This window comes from Microcaecilia unicolor, chromosome 1, assembly GCF_901765095.1.
Source record: "Microcaecilia unicolor chromosome 1, aMicUni1.1, whole genome shotgun sequence".
NCBI lineage: Eukaryota > Metazoa > Chordata > Amphibia > Gymnophiona > Siphonopidae > Microcaecilia > Microcaecilia unicolor.
In genome coordinates, this window is record NC_044031.1 from 458,601,465 (window position 1) to 458,614,556 (window position 13,092).

At 37.6% G+C, this 13,092-nt stretch overlaps 1 protein-coding gene across 9 annotated transcripts in view; it reads right to left on the minus strand.

Annotated features, from left to right (window-relative positions):
* Positions 1 to 13,092, minus strand: part of EPB41L3 (erythrocyte membrane protein band 4.1 like 3) — a 529,614-nt gene that overhangs the window by 75,704 nt on the left and 440,818 nt on the right. For all 9 annotated transcript variants that reach the window (XM_030213128.1, XM_030213154.1, XM_030213135.1 and 6 more), the window contains 3 exons: positions 12,689 to 12,907; positions 11,140 to 11,227; positions 7,264 to 7,416 (listed from right to left, as the gene is read on the minus strand). In XM_030213128.1, the coding sequence (XP_030068988.1) occupies positions 7,264 to 7,416; positions 11,140 to 11,227; positions 12,689 to 12,907 (460 nt within the window). The remainder of the gene's footprint in view (positions 1 to 7,263; positions 7,417 to 11,139; positions 11,228 to 12,688; positions 12,908 to 13,092) is intronic.

The window sequence follows — 13,092 nt, forward strand, 5'->3', positions numbered from 1 at the left end:
GAATTGATACATCTTACATAAAGAGAGAATCTAAATGGACCCCCCCCTGGTCCGTTGGACCCTGTTTTGTCAGCATTTCAAATATTAGTGCTTCAAGATTTCGAGAAGATAGAACAATCTCCTCGTAAAAAGTTCCGTTGGAACCTTACTAAGAAGGAAAGTGAGGCCCTGGAATCCTTGAAAAACAATAAAGATATAATAATAAGGAGAGCAGATAAGGGAGGGGCTATTGTTATTCAGGATCGCTCTCATTACATAGCAGAGATTATGAGACAACTAGGAGTGGAAACAGATTATATTCCATTAACAGAAGATCCAACATCCCGACTGCAGGAACAGATTTTTAGATTAACAAGTGAAGCATATGCATAAGGAACATTAACACAGAAAGAATTTCATTTTTTAAACATCAGGAACCCGAAAATACCAGTTTTTTATACTCTGCCAAAAATCCATAAAAGACTTATAGATCCCCCAGGAAGACCAATAATATCTAACAGGGGGTCATTATTGGAACCACTTTCGATGTTTGTGGACTGCTTTTTACAACCCTTTGTGAAAAATGGAGCGTCTTATATAAAGGATACCACTCATTTTTTTACAATTATTAGAAAGCTATAATAATAGGATGAGTGGAATGATTATGGCAACACTTGATGTTTCCTCATTATATATGGTTATACCATAAGATGAAGCACTGGAAGTGATGGAAGTGTTTTTGAATGAGCGAGAACCCAGTAGAGTTCCCACATCTTTCATTTTAGCACTTGCGAAAGTGGCAATGAAAAAAATATTTTTCTTATTTGATGATAAATTATTCCAGCAAGTGTCAGGAGTCGCGATGGGAGTGACCATGGCTCAGTCAATAGCGAATTTATACATGAGAGCCTTTGAGCAAAAGTTTGTATACACAGCGGATCTATACAGGTTTGTTGCTTTATGGATCCGATTCATAGATGATATTTTTTTTTACTATGGACCGGAGAGGAACATCTTTTATTACAGTTTGTATCAGTTTTGAACAGTTGCCATCCACGTATTAAATTTACATTACAAATGGATTCGAAACAGATTTCATTTTAGATGTATTAATCTTCAATAGGGAAGGAGTGATTGATACTACAGTTTTCCATAAATCCACAGACCGGAACACATTCTTAAATTATCGGAACTGTCATCCAAGTACTTTGAAAAATAATCTACCGTTTTCTCAATTTTTGAGACATCGGCGAATTTGTTCCGATGATAAGGAATTTAAAATACAATCAAAGAAGCTCGCAGAGATACTAGCAGCACGAGGTTATACGGATTACATATTACGGAAAGCGTATAAGAGAGCGAGATGGAACAGTAGAGAATTACTATTACTTCCTAGACCAGCAGTGACAGATGATATGGAAGAGTGTATGATATATGTCACACAATACAATGTGGATTCTCCTGAAGTAGCTAAGATCTTGAGAAAACATTGGACTCTGATTAGCACGATACCACGTTTTAGTAAAACTAGGTTAAGACTTGCATATAGTAGAAAACTGAATTTGAAAGAACATCTATGTTCAGCAGCCTTACCGAGCCTAACACCTTTTGTCAAAGCACGAAATAACACGATGGGCCACCGTAAATGTGGTGAATGTGATCTTTGTTCCGTCATGGAAGAGACCTCTATTTTTGTGAATCCATTTGATGGCAAAAAGTATATGTTGAAACAACAAACAAACTGCAAATCAAGTTTTGTAATTTATTGTCTAAGGTGCCCATGTAATAAAATATACGTGGGCCAGACGTCTAGGATGTTAGCAACACGTCTAAGAGAACATAAGAGACAATTCAAATAAACAGAATTGGTTTGCCGCTAGCTAAACACTGTAATGATTTTCAACATTCTTTTGAACAGTTACGATGTGTAGTGGTTCAATCTATCCATCGGAACAGAAGAGGAGATGATTATCAAAGAATATTGCTTCAACAAGAACAGAAGTGGATGTTTAAACTTCATACTTTGGATCCGATTGGTCTAAACCACAGATATGAGTGGAGTCATTTCTTCTAAACCCTCTGATTCGTTATTCGATTTCAGAGCGTCTGACGTCATAAAAGCTATATATCAGCCACCGCCAGTCGGCAGTTAGTCGACAGAAGAGCGTGGAGAAGCAGTGCTGACCTGTCTTACAGTATGTTTGATATTGTTTTTAGTTTGAAGAAATTCTCAGTACAGTTTAGGTTACTTGTTTTTTCCTCTTTCTCTAGAATGTGAACTTGAAGCCCTGAAGCAGCCGTGTGAAACGCTGGCCACCGTCGGCTTAACACATAAATAATAGAAAGAAGAGAGGGAAACAGTACAACACGCGGATTTGAGAGTTCTCACTATAAAGATAAGTGAGTTACTAAGTAACATATAACCGATTGAACTGTCTATGAAGGTGGAATACATATATATACATTGTATCCACGATCAATTTGTGTTAATTTAACAATTTAAAGCAGGTTTTTGGCCAAGGATGAAAGTAGGGTCTTGAGACCCGGTGTAGCTTCCGAAGATCTATTGATGACCTGGAAGCTCTTTGAGGCCTTTTTTCCTGCTAATACAAAGATAACCTCCGTAGGAGGTAATTTCTGTCATTTACCAGCAGCAGATCCTTTTTTGTATTAGAGTGTTGATTGCCTGATCTGCATTCGAATTGTAATTTGTATTTAGTTATTTTTAAACAATGTTCATGCCTGATTTAATGATCTAACCTTTGCAGCTGATCTTTTCAGCTTATTTTTTAACAATTTTCCTCATTTTATCATAGCCAGCATTAGAAAATGTAAATGCTGCTGCAGTTGATTTCCTTTGTGGCTTCACTCCAGATATTAGCTCAAACTTGATCACGTTATGATCACTGTTTCCCACCAGATCCAACATCATTACTTCTCATACTATACCCTGCATTCCACAAATAACTAGATCTAAAATGGCTTCCCCCTCTAGTTGGTTCCTGGACCAGTTGCTCCAAGAAGCAGTCATTTAGGTGTGCACTCATGCACGTATATCCCAGTACAATAAGTACTATTCTGCAAATACTCGTTTAATAGTGTGTATTTACAATGGGGCATACAGAAGGGCAGAGTGTGGACATGGCTCCCACTCATGTGTGTAAATTACAGAATACTGTAAGTGACATGCATTCCTACTATATTTAGGTGCCCAAACTAACAAATGCTCTATGAAAGGACTTGGACATTAAGTTCATTCAAATGAATGCTTAACACATGAGCATTTAACACATCATTTTAGTGATCTGAAGTGTTGTGCAGTTAGATCTGTGTTGGTTGGAGGGGCTAAGGGAGATCTTCAAAACCAAGAAAATGTTGAATGACCTTCTCAATGTTTGTGTGTACCCTTAGTCACACAATGTTGTATCTATACACATAACTGCATATCTTTGAAAATTTAACAGCTATCATTTTATATTTGGTTTGTAACAAGATATCACCTCCTCCTTATTAGAAGCATATAAGGTTAACTGCTTTTTTTTTTTCCTGTTTGAAGGCAAAAAAAATAGACCCTAGTATTGTATGACTAGGTTCTACATATTTAAAAAAAAAAAAAAAAAGAGACAGAAATGCTTCTTCATCTCAAATTGTGGAGCTTATTATAGGCAATCCAATTCAAATTTTGTTAGGCACTTCACATTCTCTCAGGAAAGGCTGATTCAGTTCTTGTTTTAAAACATTGCATACATGATTTCCCTAATAGAAGTGGGGCTAAAAGTCCAGGACAGGATTAACTTGTCCTACAGAAATGGATCCAGATGGCAAAGAAGAGTGACCACAATGATAAAGGGGATGAAACGCCTTCAACAGGAGGAATAGGCCTCTTCATCTTGGGAAAGTAATGGCTGAGGGGGGATATGATTGAGATCTTCAAAATCCTGAGTGGTGTAGAATGGGTAAGAAGGGAATCAATTTTTCACTCTTTCAAAAAGTACAAAAACCAGGGGACACTCAATGAAACTACATGGAAATAATTTTAAAACAAATAGGAGGAAATACTTTTCACTTGAAGAATAGTTATGCTCTGGAACTCAAGCGCTGCGTATGCCTTGTAGCGCTATAGAAATGATAAGTAGTAGTAGTAGTAGTAGGATGTGGTAACGATGGTTAAAGTAGTGGATTAAAAAAAGGTTTGGACAAGTTCTTGGAGGAAAATCCACAGTCTGCTATTGAGACAGACATGGGGAAGCCACTGTTTGCCCTGGGATTAATAACATGAAATGTTGCTACTAATTGGGTTGCTGCCAGGTACTTGTGACCTGGATTGACCATACCTGGAAGCAGGATACTAGGCTAGATGGACCATTGGTCTGACCCAGTATGGCTATTCTTTTGTTTTAATGTTAACCTTATTAGTGCAACACACTCATTGGGACTACTTAAAGTTATCTAAGTGATTGATAAAGATTCATGAATACACATTTATGAAAGATTATAAAAGCGGAGTGGGCAAAAAAAGCAACAGATCTCTTTTACTAGTTCAAGTCCTTAAAACTGCCACATCCTGAGCTATCCCTCTGGCTCCTATAATATCTAAACTACGGTACGTCTTTAGAAGAGGCCAAGTGCAAACACAGAAGATGAAGACAGAAGCCATCATCGGAGTGGGCCCACCTCAAAGAAACAAATAACAGCCTTTCTAGGTCTCATCAATTACCACCAATGGCTCATACCAAATTTTGTGGAGGTGGTTAAAACCATAAACCTGTCTGCTGCAGAAGGTGGCACCAGAGAAGGTTCTGTGATCTCAGAAAGCAGAAGCAGCCTTCCAGGTGAAGGACCTATGCTCAGAGCTAGTCCTAATGAGCTCCAATTTCAACCTCTCCTTCATAGTACAGATGAATGTTGCAGAAGGGGGCATGAAAGCAGCCCTAGACCAAGAGGAGGATGACCCAAAATATCCAGTGGATGAAGGATGTTTCTCAGAAATTGAATAAAGTATCTTCATTTTTAACAGTCATCATCAGATCAGGAAAAAACTTAACAGTCCTCCCTTCTTTTTTTTTTTTTTTAAACCATTGAGACAGGATACTTACAGCTGGAGGAGGTGGTACTCCACCAGTTCCTTCAGATAATCAAGGACTCATCCATCACCACAAACTCAAAAGTAGTCATTGTGAATTTGTCTACACATCCTACGACAACTAAGAATCCTATCATTTGTTCCAATAAAATGTCATTCCATTTCTATTCAGGGTGGACTTGGAGAGTTTTACTTGAACTTTGCAAATAAAATTATTTTTTTCAACTCATTAATAAAGTCTAGTAGTATTTTTGGTATGAAAGAAATCCACATAATAACCACTCTGTACCCCTAAACTTGTTGTTACTACTTTTAATATATTTTAAAAATGTATCTGTTCTTGAAAATAAACAATTATTTCACAATATAATCTGAACAGAGAAAAACATGCCTTACCTTCTTGGAAAAAAAATAATAAATCTATTGTTAAGCCCACTGATAAAGGGGTAGAGCGATTATTCATATTGTTATAAAAATTAAATTCAGATACTACTGGTAAATTAAAAGGTCTAATTAAATTCAGTGACATCAAGAAAACTGTTGAATAAAAATTTCAGCATGTTATATTTCACTGTTCCTGTACTTTACACCTTGCTAGCAGTTCATAACATTTTTTGAGAAATCAACCCACACATTGTATCATATTTACAAATTTGCTGGAAGTATTATCTGATTTTGTGGCTATTTTTTGAAACCACTTTTTATTCAGATGCCCTCTTATTTGGGATTCTATACAGTTTCTGTCCTTCCTAGAAGATACATAACATAAATGAAAATAATATGCAAATCATTGGGTATCAATTTTCTGTATATTAGCATTCCTCAGGATGAAGTTATCAGTGACAAATGTTTTTGGATATTTGTCCTAAACCATATTGAGTACCTACATATTTTCTTTTGTGCATCTAATACTGTAGATATTAAATAGAAATTATTTTTGTTCACTGGTGAATTCTATTTATAAATTTCTGGTATGGCCACAGAACACGGATGGCTCCCTCTTGGCCCAATCTTTTCATATCCCATGTGGAGTCAAAATGGGTAGAAGAATCCCCTATAAATAACATATTTACTTTTCGCAAAGATACACTGATTATTGAAGTTCTTGAAAAGATTCTATTATAAAGGAGGAAAAGACCTCATAAAACTGTGGCAACCTCTCAATGGATATCATGAACTACTATTTTTCAGTGTTCACTCTTGCCTACAGTTAAAAACAGTAATCACAGGTCAAAAACCTCATGCAAATGAAATAATATCCAAGAAAAGGCTTCTACAAAAAGTGTCAGTCAAATAATCTTCAAACAATATTCAACAATACAAAAGCAGTGCGATAGCATTAAGCAAAATGTATTATGCAGTGAGGCCTCCAGAATAAGCTTGAAACGAAATAGGTCCCCATTGGGACCAGCACTGCTTTATTCTTATGCTCGAGACTGTGAGAGAATGCATTATCATGTTCCATGACTGTTTTTCATGGTGGACATGGCACTGACTGGTGATAACAAGTCAGTGCCAAGGTGCTGCTTTTGTATTGGTGAAAATTGTTTGATGATTATTTGAGTGACACTTTTTGTAGATTCCTTTTTTGGACACTATTTCATTTGCAGGAAGTTTTTGACCTGTTTTAACTGTGGGCAAGAGTGAACACTGAAAGAAAGTAGTTTACGATATCTATTGAGTGGTTGCTGCAGTTTTATGAGGTCTTTTCCTTCTTTATAATATAATCTTTTCAAAAACTTCAACATTTACTGTTTGGTTTAGGATTTTTTTAACCTATATTTTTGTGTGAATAAGATCCTGATGACATTCATTATTGAATGCTATAGGCTCATGTTTAGAGACATTTTGTTCAATAGATCAAACATGTATTTCACTAGGCAACCTAGACAGTTGCCCAGTTTGCCATTTTTAAGGGATGGCAGCTATGACACTTGAGCACATATTCATTCACTGTCTACTGCCTGAGGCTCCTATCCACTGCCTCGTCTGATGGGGCAAAGGAAAAGGAGAAGCTGGAATCCACCATTCCATGCTCCCAAGAAAGGAAATGTGCATGATAAGTTTCAATTAAAACTTGAAACAGAAATACTGCATTTTATAAAAAGTTTGGCATTAAGAGCTCACAAATGCCGGATTCTCCCCCGCCCCTCAAATCTGCCCAGAAAATATCCATGCTGTAAGCAGATGACTCAACTTACCTCTCCAGGTCGTATTTTGATGTAAAAGTTGTTCCGTTTGTAAGAAATTTTTAGAACCTTGGGCCAGGCAAATCTGTTTATTCTTAGTCTGTCTCTGTAGATCAAGAGACCACTGGCACAAACACCCAGCATGATTTCAACACCTTCTGAGTCCTAAAAGAAGAAAAATGTCCTTTTGGGCACTTAATACTTTCAAAACTCCTCTCTCTCTCTCTCTCTCTGGTATATATATTTTTTTCTATCTGTAAATATTTATGACATTTTCAACATTGGTAGAAACATGCAGGTGTTTACCATTCTTGGTCATTTCTATAACACTGAAAGATCAATAGGCTACTTCAATTATGTAATGCAAGAAGTACCTGTACTTATATATAAAGGGATAAAGAAAAAAATCTTTAGAAAAATCAATACAATACCAAGTAGCCTATCTTATTTATATTTCTTTGGTGGAAAAACCCCTCTCTCATTCTAGAACTTCTAGTTTTCAATTTACTGAGATGTGCTGTCTGACTACAGTAATACAATTACACGTACATATTTTATAGCAAAAGACGCAGGGATTCCCTCTACTGACACTTCTATTTAGCTGTAGCTCTGTCAGGGGCTCTGGTGTGTGCATTACCTAGTACTTGCAATTAAGATTTTACACTTGTCACAGTCTGAAGCAACTAGATTGCTGGGCAGGAATAATGTATGTAGAAGTGTAGAACAAAAAGTCAGTAAAGCAGGCCAGCTTCATTTCAGTTGCCTCATAACAGTTTGGCTTACTGAAGGCCCTATTTAGATCACCTGGATACAAAACAGAAGAAACCCCTAGTGTGTGTTGATTTACTGTATGATGACTTGCAGAAATTAGACCCTTTTGAGTATTGCTTAATTTTCCCAAGTCTCAAGAAACAATGCAGTATATACCAGATATCACAGTTAAGTCATTTACCCCTGGATTCTGTATAGGTCACTCAAAGTTGGGTGCAGATTCCAGATCTGCTTGTAAACTAATTAGCCAATTAAACACTATCAATAATTGGTGTTAACGAGCACTTATGGCACGATTCTATATAAGGTGCCCAAAATTCATGCACGCTAGGCAATTATGCCTAAGCGTATTCTAAATACCGTGCATAAAAGAATACGCTTAGGTGTACTTCATGCGACTGAATCTATGCGCGTCCATTTATGTCAACAAAAAGCATTTTTTATAACGCCGTGTGTAGATTTTGGAACCCCCACAAAACGCTCATTTACACGCCCCCCTAAACATGCCCCTTTTTGCTTGTGTGTGTTAGAATTTAGGTGCAGTACATTACAGCAATGTACATGTGTAAATTCTAATTTTTGCCAATTAGTGCTCGTTATTGCTTGTTAAGAGCTGTTAACAAACCTTAACACCTTCTTAAAACAATCTACACACATAGTTATAAAATATGACTAGATTTAAGCACGGAATTCTGCGCTAGACAAAAAAAAAATATATAGAGAGATACATTTATTCAACCAACAAAGCCCGACACAGGCCATGTTTCACCCATACATGAGCCGCCTTAGGGGCTCAAATTATGTTGAGAGCAGGATACCTCTTATGACTTCAGTCATATGACAAGGGAATCCACACGATGGCTACTTGAATCCACCAGCATCATTGGGAGTAACATGTGTCGGGCATTGTTGGTTGAATAAATTTATCTCCATATATATTTCTTTTGTCTGTTCTGCTTTTTGAGTCACCAACTTGGATCTTGCAGATAGACTGCCCTGTTGGTTTCCTGGATCTTAATTAGGACTTATGCATGGATGTGCCCTAGCCCTATTCTATAACATGCATGCCTAAAGGGGGTTTGGACATGGGAATGGCATGAACGGGTCAGGGGCGTTTCCAGAAATTAGGTACCATGCTATAGAATATCTGCATTTGTGCACTTAATTGACATCAGTTGGGCCCCAGCATTTACAACAGCTTTTGGCAGGCACAAGCGCTGACGCTCAAAGGTAGATGCAAATAGAGGAATTCTATATATGGCAACAAACGTTAGGCGCTACTTTTGTGCAAAATTTTCTCTTTTTTTTTTTTTTTTTTTATTTACAAGTTTTAACAAATTATTACAAGAACACTTGTAAGTGAAAAAATGGAGAAAAGTATACATATTTTCATAGGAAAATCAATATATAAGAAAACTACTTAATCTCATCCATTTCAAGTCCACAATTTGGGAGAAAAAAACAAGGTACAATTCCAGGAAAATAATTTTTTCATGAATACAAGATCAAGAAAAAAAGAAGAGAACATAACATGCCTTATATTCCTTTTTACGGAGTAGATGTAGACAAAGCCTGGAATTGCTGACTAGAACTAGGCGCTAACTTAGAATCAAGAAAATTATTCAACTGACATGCATCATAGAAGATATATTTGACTGAACTAACTTTAATCACGCATTTACATGGAAAATTTAACCAGAATAAACCTCCTAACTGTAATACCCTTGGACGGAGTTTCAGAAACGCTTGACGTCTCCTTTGTGTAACTCTGGCTATATCCGGGAATATTCTAATTTTTGTATTCATAAAGAGATCATCTCTATGGCGAAAAAATTGTTTAAGAACCCAGTCACGGTCGGGTTCTAACACAAAGGAGACAATCAATGTTGCAGGAATCGTTGTCATTTCTTCTTTTTGAAGTTCTTGTGTTAAATTCAGCATGTCGAATGAGGCATCAAGTCTTTGTTCTGGTTGGTCCACTACCCCCTTTTGTTTCTCAATTTTATATGGAGGCAAATAATAAATTTTAGAAATCGGAGGGTATGCTTGTTCTGGAATCTTTAATATTTCTGATAGATATTTTTTAAACATTATTAGTGGAGCCATTTGAATAGTTTTTGGAAAATTAATCAACCTAAGAGTTTTAGCTCTTAGTTGATTTTCCAAATTTTCAGTCTTTTGGTGCAAAATAATGTTCTCTTTTATCAAGTTTGATTGTATTTGTTGTGAAGTTTTTAAAGCTTCATTACATGATATTAAAGTTTTTTCGGTGTTACTCATTCTGGTTTCTAAAACTTCAATTTTTTCCAAAGGCATCTGAGTTACCTGTAGCACCTGAGATATCTTCTGTGTAAAAGAGTTCTCAAGTCCCACCAAGGCTTCCCAAATCGAGTCAAGGGTTATATTCCCAGGTTTAGTAGGCAAAAATGACTTACTGGGTATAGCAAGCTCAGTCAAAACTCTCTTCATTGTCTGCTCCTTGGTCCCAGCCAGCAATTCCCTAGGTCTTGCTCCTCCGACTTCCACAACCGGTAGTTCCTGGTCTGCTGCAGTTCCCTCAGCTGAATGCACTTCCAGGTCAGAGACACTGAGTGCTTCCTGCCCCTGCTGCAGACCCCTTGCCGGCATCATCGGAGGACTCCGCTGCTCGGGGCTGAAGGTGATGTCGGCCTCAAGCTGAGGGAGCAAAGAACCTCCCATTGCTCCCTCCTGCAGCGAGGAATCTTGCCCCGGCATTCTCACCGGCAGCGCAAAACGGTCCATCGGTCCCGAAATCACGGCAGCTGTGGAGGGAATCACCCGCTGCCTGCCCCTCCGTTTCGGCATCGCAATCAAGGTAAAAAAGATTTTTTTTCAAAGGATTGAGGGGAAACGGGTAACGAGCCGTCTGGCTAGCGTTCCCTTCCGGACGCCATCTTGTTTTCTTCTCCGCACCTTGTGCAAAATTTTCAGTACAGAAAAGCGTTCTAATGGATGCAAAGCGCCGAAACAGCAGATACATGTAAAAACACACGTGCTCATTTTACTGAATCTGGTCCTTAATACCGAATTATAATCGCAACATATTAAAGGACATTACCAATACACTTCACAAGATGGAATCTGAAGAGTACGTACCCTGGCATGGTGCAGATCTACTCCATACATAGATAATTTTTTGGCATTCTCCAAGAAGTGCATCTCTGCTTCTGCTGGTGTCATCCCCCTTTAAGAATACAGAGTAAGATCACCTGTAACTCTAGAATCAAAAGTCTTACTTCACAAGCCTTCACCCGAGTCCACCCAAGCCTTTTTCTAGTAAATAACTTTAAAATGGTATACTGATTATCGGAGATGCTGCAGAGACAGCGTTCACTGTTGCCACGAATGGGGAGTCTTATAGACCTGAAGGCTAATTCTATAACAGAGAATCTATGTCATGGGAAAAGGTATCTATTTTATAAACAGCAGCAGAGCTGCCTTTGTGCCCTTATAAAACAGGCTCCTAGAACAAGAATCAATGATGCACAAACACACACTTGTTTCTACGGTGGTATCCATTTGTGCAGTTACTCAATGCATATAGTACCGTATATTCTGCATCATTTCCACTACTCCCTTGGGAATGCCTACACACACACTTCCTAAGTTCTAATTTTTAAGGCCTGAATATCCCGACACAATTTTACAAGAGTCTTTACCCCTTATAAATGTGTTTTACATGCCCAAATGTTTTATAAAAATTACCTCCCTAATGCAGGCACACCAGGTTCCAGGGAAAGCCACAGTCTATGGCTGTAGGCCAGAACTAGACAGAAGTATCGTCATTAACCATTTATATCTGTTGTATGTGGTTAGCTGTTTGTAATCCACTCTGAATGGGTGCTATAATAAAATTTTCTAACTAAAATATAGAAGGGGAGGAATACGTTTCTAAAAAAATGTCAGTAAACCCCAACTGGTTACAAAAGGAAGGATCAAGGCACCAGAGCGCCAAAAGAATAGATGTAGAATAGAAGACTGCTAGGAGGAAAGTGAAAGCCATCTTCCTTCTATCTTAACTGCTTGACTGGGCCCACAACTATTAGTTATTTTGATGGTAAAATGTCAGAAAATCCACATCCCTCCTGTCACCACCCTCTACAAATTCTTATTCCCTTTTGATATTTCAGTTCTATTGTGCAGTCTGTGCACCATCAGTAAGCACGCTGAGCCTTTTTTGCAATAAAAACCTAAGGGTCTCCCTCCCCCCCCACCCCATAAGCAGGTGGTCAGTAAATGCAGTAATTTAAAGAGGCAGAATTACACATTCTTAATAAAAAGATATGCTAACAGATAACAGCTAAGACTGAAACCTCAATAGCTGGCACTGGCAAATTCAGCCTCCTGTCTGTGGTCATCATTCTACATCGTTAATTTAGACTGTTCATGCTGAGGTACTAAACTTGATCCTAGGCAAGGAAGAGCTAAGGAAACATTCAGTATCAACAGATGTGTTACCTCAAATGTTTTCCTTGGTCATAGCAATAAGTTTTAATGATGAAACGCCAAGGCCTTCTATCTTAACTGCTCTTCGATATACAAATGATTGAACTACAATTTGTCAACAAACTTCAATATGTCAAATAAAGATCGGGGGATCTCTAAAACTGACAAAGTTCCTATGATCTTTTTGTTTGGTATTCACCTGTAACTTTTATGCAGTTCAATTACTTTGTCTTCCAGTTCTTTCGTCTGGTTTGGTGCAAAGCGGAAATCGCTGACATAGTCACTTCCATATTCGTCGGTATCATAGTCGCCAAGTTCAGACTGAACAGTGTATGAACCCAGCAGAGCCAGAGTTACAAAAGAACATGGCAGCCGACCACATACTATATCATCTCTGAGTTGCAAGCAAAGGTAGTATCTACAGAAAGAAAAAGAAAAGAAAATTAAATTCAGAAATATGCCAGATGTTTGCTTTCACTTTCCAAAGAGTTGTGTTATATATAGTTTAGTATAAGTGGATTTACTAAGATTATATTACTACATTCTACATTAAGTCCCCTACTGGTTTTGCTTTGGGACCCATATATATTGACTAGGATTTAT